Consider the following 11,496-nt stretch of genomic DNA (forward strand, 5'->3'; position numbering starts at 1 on the left):
TCACACAAACAGGCAGGCAGACAGACAGACAGACAGACAGACAGACAGACAGACAGACAGACAGACAGACAGACAGACAGACAGACAGACAGACAGACAGACAGACAGACAGACACACCACTCCATCGCTCTCAACGCCAATCGGTGATCGGGTCAAAAAATAGTAACGCACAGTGACTTTGATGAGTAACTTTAATCTGATTACTGGTTTGGAAATAGTAACACGTTAGATTACTCGTTACTGAAAAAAGATGAATAATTGCACTCGTTACTGAAAAAAGTGGTCCGAGGCATCACTGCCCAAGACCCATGTCAGCCTATTGAATGCCAGAGTCACTTCCTTACCATATTTTTCTCAAGCTTTTTGAAGGTTAATGTTTAAAGGGGGCATCGTCGATTGCTAAATTAATAAATAATACTAAACCGTGTGGCATTTCCCAAATCTATCACATATAAAATATACAAAAGAAGAAGTGAAGGTAGGGGGTTCATGTTCCTTTGGCAAAGGTTAAAAAGGCTGGAAAACCACAAGAACACGGAACCAATGACTAGAATAACATGGCAAACAGCTGTGGCCTGAGGACCAAACCCCACTGCGGAGGGGAACAATGTCACCTTGATAATAGGAGCAGCGGAGACCTAATGTGGAGATCAGACTCAAGCCATCTGCCAACGGACGTCTTTAGAAGAGCTGAAACCGCCATAATGGGAACATCTTTCATCTTTAATGACTAGGAGTGTGACGAGATCTCGTGGCACGAGATCTCGCGAGATTAAACTCGACGATATTACCCGTCACGTTGAAAATCTGTCTCGCGAGATTTGTGAGCTATCCAAACTTCTAATTGTGGCCTGTGGGGGCAGTAATGCGCCTTTGCTACATCTAGCCTGCCTGAACCTAAAGAAGAAGAGGAGGGGAAGCAGGGGAAGCAGCCATAGACTGAATGACGTCGGAAAATACCCATATTACCGTCGAAGATGCCCCCGCCACTTTTAAATCATTTGTTTGGCAGCATTTTAAGTACCCGGCGGAAATGATGAATGGCAGTAGAGTGACTGATAAGACACGGACAATATGCAAACATTGTATAAAAATAATGCCGTACACCGCGGCTAATACGAGCACGATGCAGAGACAGATACAGCACCACCACAGCTCGGTACTCAAATCAACAACTGCACCTGTGAAGAAAAGCCTAAAAAGCCAGACAACGCTGAGAGGAGTCCCACAGTGTCTCTCATTGTGCCACTGAAGATTGAACAGAACATGACACCAAATGATGGAGATTCCACCACCGTGGCCAACACAAAGACTGCAATCCTCACGAATATTGCAAACAGATACAGTGGGGATGCCTTCAACTATCTGCTGGAGCGCACGGTACTGGACCCAAGGTTCCGGACTCTACCTCAGCTAGACCATGACCAGTGTTAGGCTGTCTTCCTGAGGGTACAGAACAAGGCAGAACAGTTGCTGAAAAAAAAAAGGTATATCACTTTAAATTGTATTGTGTATGTTTGGCAGCTAAACATTTTTAAGAGATTGATGAAGTGTGTGTGTGTGTTAGAAACATGAGAGCATCAGTGTGTGACTGTGTGTGGGCTCTTAGCTGCTTATCAAATGTAACACCAGTGTTTCTTCTGTTTAAAGACCACAGCTGAGGAGAGGGAAGAAGGGGCAGCAGGTGGAACTCACTGTCCAACACACGGTAGAGAGGAGGCTGGGAGAGATGATGAGCCCCAAGTCACAGAACCTGCTCTCAAAAAGACAGCACTTGAGGACCTGTTAGGGAACTCTTTCTCTACTGAGCCAGAGGAGTCCAACAGTTCAAAACAGGCTGAGAGGGAAGCTGAAAACTACAGAAAAGAGGCCTCTATCCCTCTCAGTGGCTGCCCTCTGAAGTGGTGGCAAGAGCACTCTGTATTGATGGAGTAGAACTTTGATTTGGTTTTGCACATAATATTGTTTGCACTTGAAAAAAAGAGAATTATTTAATTTAAAAGTTAATTTACTTTAACTTTTATAAATTTTAGTTTTAGTTTCATGCTTGTAAAGAGTTATAATAAAACATTTCAAAATGCATGTGCAACTCGGTTAAATAAAAGTCTGTTGGTCCGGTTATATATTTTGTCATTGTAGTTTTCTTAAAATCTCGTCTCGTCTCGTTCTCGTGAACCCAATATCGTGTCTCGTCTCGTGAGCTGAGTGTATCGTCACACCCCTAGGAAGCTCTGTGTGTGTGTGTGTGTGTGTGTGTGTGTGTGTGTGTGTGTGTGTGTGTGTGTGTGTGTGTGTGTGTGTGTGTGTGTGAAGTAAGTAGGCAGTTATGGGAGGCATATGAATTATAAGACAAGCATTTCTGAGAGTTTGAGTCTGTGTGCAACTACATGTGCACTAGTAAAGATAATGATATCTGCAGATATTTATATTTCTCAGGCCGTGTGCCCTAGAGAGATCAGGGCTCTGTGTTGGACATTTGAAGTAACCCGTGTTTCCTTCATAGCAATTTTTACCGCACCGTCCAACAGGAGACTTTTACTTTGAAATGTCACAAAATGAAATAAACACAAAATGTAAATGTTATACACGTAACTACATTGAAAATATAAGATGGTGGATAGACATCCGGGAAACTAATCCCTTATTATCTGAATTAATAGCTGGCATGCTCAAAGGGTGGGTATTTTGCCACCAGGGTGAGTGTGATTAGTCATTACAATCTCTTTTAAAATCTGCCCTTCACTGTGCCTTAACGACATCACAAGAGGGTGTGTCCAACCAGATGTATGCTGGATTGAGTCAAACAGCCTACCCAGTCGTAGTGTAATGACTAATCATCCTCACACCTGGTGGCATAATACTACCCCTATAAGAGAAGGGTAGGTCAGTGCTACTAAACACCTGCACTACAAAGACTACACGAAAGCTCTGGGACAAAGGTGTTGCAGGGACATTCTGACTATACTAGTTTGTAATACCATTGTGATTACATCTTGGATTAGGAGAGAATGTTTGTAATGTGATCCTGCTGCATGCCATTTGGACCAGTTCCCTGAAGATGAACACTCATCAAATGAACATTAGAGCCCTTTGCTCGGGGGGGAGCAGTCAGAGCAAGTAGAGCAGCTTCCACTCCAGAGAACATCTTTGTTTTCTCAAAGCTCAAACATGATGAAGGGGAGTTGGATCTAGGAGGTCAAGGTCATGTCACACCACATGCTACACACATGTAACAACAAGAATATCTGGCCAAATAAATGCATATTCTTATGAAGTGCATTTCAAATTCTTATAACAAAGTAAAAAGTCAGCTGCCGTTTGCTGAGAGAGTCCCACTTCTCCCTCCTGGTCTGCAGGGTCATTGTGTTCAACACCCGGATCATTCTTGGTCAGGCTCTGCTGTCATCCATACGGCGGCACCACTGCCACACTCCTCTGGGCTGGGCTACCAGCGTGTGCTGCTGACCCTTCTCTACGCAGGATCAGAATGGAGGAAGTGTTCAAGCAACCCAAGCACTCACATACACCTCACTCCCTGTTAGCTAACCACATAAAGTCAAATAGAAATCCTTGATGTTGAAGTTCAGGGTGTTGTCTCTCGGTGTGCACTCACCAAGTACACAGCTCACCCATCCCTGCTCCTACAACCCCCACCCTGAGCCCTGCTAGTGATAGTTGTCTGGCTCTGACTGCACTGTGGGGAACTCAGTGGACTCAATGGGTGTCCCCTCAATTAATAAAGTTGATATCTATCCATCTGTCTACCTACCTATGTATCTATACTAGGATCCTCTTGGCATAGGAACTCATAGGAGGAGATGTTTCAGCTCTTGGAATTTAGAATTAAGATGGCACTATTTCTGAGATGAAACTATGCCAGTCTAGACTACTAGGCATTAGCACTGCACCACTAATAATAATAACAACAACAACAATAACAAGATACGTTATTATTACACATCAGGTTACTGTCCCCTGTCCCAGTGACCAAGTTTTTTACTTAGTAACTTGAATGTTACTCGCATTGTGATGGTTCTCAGCCTCCCTGGCTCTGGATAAAGGCTCTGCTGAACACCTCAGTGTATAAATGCCTGGAGGGTACACCGGCTGCCTCCACAAGAGGCTTCTCTGGTGAACCAGCCGCCTCCACAAGAGGCTTCTCTGGTGAACAAACCGCCTCCAGAAGAGGCTTCTCTGGTGAACCAGCCTCTCCAGAAGAAGAGGCTTCTCTGGTGAACCAGCCTCTCCAGAAGAAGAGGCTGTTCTGGCAGTGGTACAGCTCACCTGTGTTAAGGAATTACCAACAGGGCGTTCCTAAAAATAAAGCTCTACTGGAGCACCATTAATAAAATACTTCCTTTAGTCCCGTGACGTTGTGTTATCATTCCTCAATACTGATCCTTCGAAAGCACGGCGAAACACGGATTGCTGCATGCACACCGCGGTGCGCCGGCTACGACATGCAAAATGCCGTTGCCGGACAGCGTGCGCACCGCAGTGTACGGACCCGGAACGCAAGGTGCCCGCCTCAGCTGGTATTTTGGGTTAAACTGCGTGGTTTTGACATTGTGGATAGAAAAATAACCATTATTTTACCGTTATTATCAATCTAAATGAATCCACTGCCAACTATGGAGCTTGATAAAACTTGAACGTTAGATTTTACTGGGGCACAGCAGATCCATACGGGGGCAGGTGCCTGAGTAAAGGGGGTCTAGCAACGCCCCTACACCAATATTACTGCTAGCGTGTTAAAGTTGGTTTTATATTGGACGTTGGATATTCGACACGTTCGAAAAATCTATTTAGCACTGGCTACGAGGAACGAATTTGTGTCAAACTAACTTTGATGTGTTAATACAAGGCCTGCCGATAAAACAAAGCTTATTTTGTACAAAAAAAACATCTTTTGATTTTATACAATTTTTAATGTTGATAAATGGTTTAAATCTATTATGCGGCTTCACCTTTTGACTTACCCATGTCAAAACACATCGGGTTAACTCAGCTAACTGCACTACATATAACACAAAGCTTATTTTCTCCAAAAAACACCCTTTGATTTTATACAGTTTTTTAATGTTAAATGCTGTAATTCTATTATGTGGCTTGACCTTCTGACCTACCCATGTCAAAACACATCTGGTAAACTCAACTTACTGTCCTACACAAAACACAAAGCTTATTTTCTCAGAAAAACCACCATTTGATTATATATATATCTTTTATGTAAAAAAAATGCTTTAAATGCTTTAAATCTATTATGCGGCTTGACTTTTTCACCTACCCATATCAAAACACATCTAATGAGCCCAGCTAACTGCCCCACACATAACACAAATCTTCTTTTATCAAAAAACCCACCCTTTGATTTTTATAAATATTTTTTACTCTAAAGAAATGCTATGAATCTATTATGTGACTTGACATTTGGACCTACCCATATCAAAACACATCTGCTGAACTCAGCTAACTGCCCCACACATAACACAAAGCTTATTTTTTTCCAAAATCCCACCTTTTGATTTTATAAAAAAATGTTACACTCAAAATATGCTATAGATCTATTATGCGGCTTGACCTTTCACCTTTCACCCACCTGTATTTATTAAATTACTTAGTGTGTGAAAAAGTTCACATAAATAAAGTACAGCCTGCCTACATTTTTTGTATGCAAACTTATATAACCTGTATAACCTCTTATATAACCTCTCTCTAACCTGTGCTCTCTCACCACAGGCTGACCCGAGGCTGCTGTGTGACGCCGCAGACGCTGTGTGACGCCGCAGACGCAACTTCCGGGTAGCCGGCTTGGTTTGTTTGGTTTGGTTAGCAGGACGCTTAGCGTCGACCTGCTACCTCGGTTTGTATCTTGGTTTGTATCTATTTTCCGGCATTTATATCTGCGACCTGTTCTGCATACTCTGTATTGTATTCGCTGTTTCCCCCGCTGGAGCTCCGTCTGCATCAACCACGGTAAGCATGGATTCCAGTTGCTCTTGTTCCGCCTTTCTCATAAATAAGATTGCTCTGTTAGAGAAACGTATATGTCAGTTGGAGGATGAAAGGGTGGCGAGCATAAAGAAGACAGATGCTCCAGAAAGTACAGAGAAGAGACCCGCCAGGCGGACTCGTAGAGCTAACGCTATCGTTAGCAGCGACTCCGTCAAGGCAATTCTGTCGGCAGCACCACCTGCGAGGCAGACTGCTGTCAGTAGCCTGCCTCGCAAGTCCTTTTCGGGGGTAAAAACGCTAGTCATAGGCGACTCTGTTACACGTAAAGTTAGACTACACTCGCCAGCAAAAATGATTTGCCTACCCGGGGCCAGGGCTCCCGACATTGAAGCTAATCTTAGGGTGCTGGCAAACACCGACACTACTTTCGACAACATTTAGTTCATGTCGGCACCAACGATGCTAGGACGAGACAAACTGAGGTCACAAAAAGTAACATAGCTAGGCTTTGTGACTTCGCCAGAAAGATGTGTCGGCATCGATTAATCCTCTCTGGCCCTCTACCCGATAAGGGTAATGATGAGCGCTATAGTAGATTATTGTCTCTAAATCGCTGGCTGGCACGATATAGTTCAGAGCAGGGCTTTGGTTTCATAGATAACTGGCCCTCCTTGTGGGGCCGCCCTGGTGTGCTCATGAGAGACGGCCTACACCCTACTGGGTTAGGCGCCTCAATTATGTCAAAAAACATAGACAGATGTCTTATCCAGGCGTGACTCATCCACTCACAGCACGCTGGGTTGCAGGAGCTTAGCAAACCTGGTAGCAACAGGTTAGCTGATCCAGTTTATCAGGAAGGTGTATCTATTGGACCAATCTTTTCAGAGTTGAGTGTTAACCAGACTCCCTCTGAAAATAACGCTGTTCCTATATGTACGGTGGTGCGGCCTCGCACTGTCTTGAGGTGTAAAACCCGCAGGCAAGGGCCGCGACCAGTATGTCGAAATCGCACCATCCCCTTGATCGATTCAGAGCTCAGTGTTAATCGGACTCCCTCCGAAAATAATAAAATGGAAGCACTCAGAATAGGGTTCATGAATATAAGGTCGCTTTCATCTAAGGCGCTCTTGGTCCATGATCTAATTGTTGATAATAAGATCGACATACTGGGCCTTTGTGAAACCTGGTTAAAACCAGATGAGTTTCTAGCCCTAAACGAAGCTACTCCCCCCAATTACGTCAGCGCTCAAGTATCTAGAGAAATTAAGAAAGGTGGTGAAGTAGCCCTGATATCTAATTCTAAGCTTAACTTAAAGCCAAAGAATAGATATACATTCAGATCCTTTGAGGTGCTTGCGTTCTGCTCCTCAGCTCCCCGACAAGCGAAACGAGTTCCAGACTCTTTCGTTTCAGCTATAGTATATCGTCCCCCAGGACCGTATTTACTTTTTGTTGATTAGTTTTCTGACTTTGCAGCTGATCTGGCTACATATTCAGACAATATTTTGCTCATTGGGGATTTCAACATTCATGTGAATAACCCATCTGATGCCCTCGCAAGGGCTTTTCTGTCCATTACAGATACGCTTGGCTTCAAACAGCTCGTCCAGCACCCAACCCACATCGGTGGAAACACGCTGGACCTCGTTTTGACCCGCGGTGTAGACATCTCACAGCTAGTGGTCTCTCCCTACACCTCAGCTTTATCAGACCATTTTTTGCTCACTTTCCAGGTGGTGGTATCCTGCACCTGCAACGATCAGCAGGCTACTTTCAGCTGTCGCCGCATCACACCTGCAACCATTACAGCGATGGCAGATAAGTTACCCCGTTCACTTGCTCCTCTTTGTAACTATAGGGGTTCTGTGGACTGCCTTACTGATGACCTCAACGCTGCCCTGTCTGCTGCCATTGATTCAGTTGCCCCGCTCGTAATTAAAAAACGATCATTGAAAAAACCAGCTCCCTGGTTTAATGCAGAAACGCGCACTATGAAGCGAAGCTGCAGAATCCTTGAACGCAAATGGCGCTCGACTAAACTTGAGGTCTTTCATCTTGAATGGCACAACAGTCTGCTCACCTATAAGGGTGCGCTGACTACTGCCAGGAACGCCTACTTTTCCCGTATCATCAACTTGAATAGGAACAATCCCAAGTTTCTTTTTGACACGGTGAAGAGTCTGACTCAGAATCAGACTGAGACAGTAAGTTCTTCCATCATGGTAGGTGAATTCATGGATTTCTTTGTGAATAAGATTCAATCGATTAGAGAGGAAATTGATGCTTGCCGTGCAGCTTGTCCTACACATCCTGTGGGGCAGGATGGGGTCCTGCCTAGTAGGATGGGGAATTCTGACGCAACTTTCTTGGAGTTCAAGGCAATTCCTCTGGTGGAACTTGAAAGGGTGATAAAGGCATCGAAACCAACAACTTGCATGTTGGATCCTCTCCCTTCCAAGGTTCTTAAAGAACTTCTTCCAACTGTGGGGCCTACTATCCTCTCGCTTATGAATCTTTCGCTTTCAACAGGAATTGTTCCCTCCAATTTCAAGGCTGCGGTGATAAAACCGCTACTCAAAAAGCCTGGCCTAGACCCTGACTTAGTCAGGAACTATCGGCCTATATCGAACCTGCCCTTCCTGTCCAAGGTACAGGAAAGGATTGTAGCAAAGCAAATCGTCGATTATCTGACGAGGAACAATCTCGTCGAACCTTTCCAGTCAGGGTTCAGGAATTTCCACTCAACTGAAACTGCTGTTACAAGAGTTGTAAATGACATCCTTCTTGCCTTGGATAAAAATACAAGCTCAATGCTTGTGCTGCTGGACCTGAGTGCTGCGTTCGACACGATCGACCATAGCATTCTTCTTCACCGTCTTGAGCACTATGTTGGTTTCGGGGGTACGGCTCTTGGTTGGCTTGAATCATACCTCACAGATAGAACCCAATTTGTGCTCCATGAGGGTTCAGAATCAAAACACTGCAAACTACGCTTTGGCTTACCACAAGGGTCGGTCCTTGGCCCATTACTTTTTGCAATCTATATGCTTCCCTTGGGCGACGTTATCCGCAGCTTCGGAATTAGTTTCCACTGCTACGCGGATGACACCCAGCTCTTCATTCCAGTGGATTCAGGGAACTCGCCCCAGATCCAGGGTTGAGTCCTGTCTAGCTGCGGTGAGGGGCTGGATGTCACAAAACTTCCTCCAGCTTAACACTGGGAAGACAGAGCTGATAATTATCGGCTCGAAGCGGGACCGGAGAGAGTTTGAGGATGTCTCACTGTGGTTGGATGGACTCGCCATCCTACAGAGTGCATCAGTCAAGAATCTTGGGGTCCTGTTCGACCCTCAACTGTGCTTCAACCAACATGTTAGAAGCATAACTAGAATTGCCTTTTTCCATCTGAGAAACATTGCAAGAATCAGACCAATGTTATCTGCAGCGGATGCAGAGACACTGATTCATGCATTTGTTTCATCAGGACTGGATTATTGCAATGCACTGTTCTCGGGACTACCAAAATCTACCACAAAAAGTCTACAGCTTGTACAGAATGCTGCAGCTAGACTGCTGACCAGAACGAGAAGGTTTGATCATATCACACCTATTCTCGCCTCTCTGCACTGGCTACCAATAACTTTCAGATCGGACTTTAAGGTGCTACTGCTAACCTATAAAGCCGTGCATGGATCTTCTCCATCCTACCTGAAGGACCTGATCATTCCTTATAGTCCTTCTCGGTCCCTCCGGTCTTCGGGAGCTGGCCTTCTTTCACTGCCGAAGGTTAAAAAGAAATCGGCCGGACAGAGAGCGTTTGCCTATCGAGCCCCCTTCCTATGGAATAGGCTGCCACAAGTGATCAGGGAAGCTGACTCTGTGGAGCTATTCAAAGGAAAGCTCAAAACGCACCTCTACGATCTTGCATTTGGAACATAGGATTGTGAAAACGATTGTGAAAATGCGAAGTGAAGACCACTCTGGTTGTTTGTGTTTTGTTAATGCAGTATACATTCCCGCTATGTACTGTTCCGTTCTAATTCACTATTCTGTCTGTTCTAGCATGTTGCGGTGACTGGACTGGATGCCTGGACTCTCCTCATGGTCAACCGCCCAGCACCACATCACCATTTTTGTGCATGTATTTACCTGTATGTCAATTATGGCACCCATTGCACTCCTGACCATCCCTGGAAGAAGGATCCCCCACTATGCGTTTCTTCTCAAGATTTCTTCCTTGCTAATTTCAAGGGAGTTTTTTCTTGCCCTTGTGGGGACTTGGGTAAAGGGGGGTGTCATAAATATCTGACTTGTTAAGCCCTTTGAGACTGTAATGGTGATTAAGGGCTATACAAATAAAATTGAATTGAATTGAATATAGTATATAGTTCACAGGTATGTTTTGATATCGATAGGTGAAAAGGTCATGCCGCATAATAGATCTAAAGCGTATTTTGAGGGTAAAATATTTCTATCAAATCAAAAGGTGGGTTTTTGGAAAAATAAGCTTTGTGTTATGTGTGGGGCAGTTAGCTGAGTTCAGCAGATGTGTTTTGATATGGGTAGGTCAAAAGGTCAAGCCACATAATAGATTTATAGCATTTAACATGTAAAAATTATATAAAATCAAATGGCGTTTTTTTTGAGAAAATAAAGATTTTTGTTATGTGTGGGGCAGTTAGCTGAGTTCACCCTATGTATTTTGACATGGGTAAGTCAAAAAGTGAAGCTGCATAATATATTTAAAGCATTTATCAACATTAAAAACTATCTATCTCTCTATCTCTAACTATTACCGCTGGGGGTCATCATGCTCAGTGGAGGCTGCTGCACATCCTATCCAGATGTTTTTATCCCTACTTTTAGGTAAACAATGTGAACCATTTTGATGGGGTGGTAAACCTTATTTTTTGTCTTACGTCTTATTTGATCATCAACATAGTAGGCCTATGCCATTTTTTCCACGGTTACTAAACTAAGACCATCATTAAGAGAAACAGGGGTATAATGCAATGTTTTATTGAAGTGAGGTAGTTAGTGAACGTCTCACTCTGCGTTCTCCTCTACTCCTGGGCGGAGGGACATCATCAATACAATGTTTGATTTCCACCAGCAGGCACAGACAACAAACACAGGTTGCTAGGCCCGACTCAAAGAGCCAAGACGGAACCGAAGATTAGTGTGGCGGGTTTCATATCCCGTTCATACAGACTGATGACAGGTGTCATCAGTCATATACATATATATAAAAGATCAATATAAAGCCCAGGCTAGTGTTAGCCTGTAGCCGCACCACTCACCCCCGCTTGAAGAGAGCCAAACCAGGGACATGATTCCGTAGACAAAGAAGTACATGGTCGAGGTGGTCCTTGAACACCGCTCTCGCCTCTTACAGCCTCTATGTTGAAGCGTCCATCGTTCTAGGCTCCAGTCCCCAGGTCTGCTCTCTATCCGTCCGTGCGATGCCTCTTTCCGTATCGGGAGTCTCGCGGTCTGGTATCGTGACGTGATTGTTGTTCCTACCACATTACGTCACGTTG

The 11,496-nt window shown here is 44.4% G+C and overlaps 1 protein-coding gene across 1 annotated transcript in view; it reads right to left on the minus strand.

Annotated features, from left to right (window-relative positions):
* LOC307091445 (interferon alpha/beta receptor 1b-like) overlaps nucleotides 1–11,440 on the minus strand; it is a 28,254-nt gene extending 16,814 nt beyond the window's left edge. The window contains exon 1 of the mRNA XM_079758424.1: nucleotides 11,257–11,440. Within this exon, the coding sequence (XP_079614550.1) occupies nucleotides 11,257–11,311 (55 nt within the window). The 5' untranslated portion in view covers nucleotides 11,312–11,440. The remainder of the gene's footprint in view (nucleotides 1–11,256) is intronic.
* Nucleotides 11,441–11,496: the final 56 nt, after the last annotated feature.

Source organism: Pollachius pollachius (genome assembly GCF_949987615.1).
Source record: "Pollachius pollachius genome assembly, chromosome: 20".
Taxonomy (NCBI): Eukaryota; Metazoa; Chordata; class Actinopteri; order Gadiformes; family Gadidae; genus Pollachius; species Pollachius pollachius.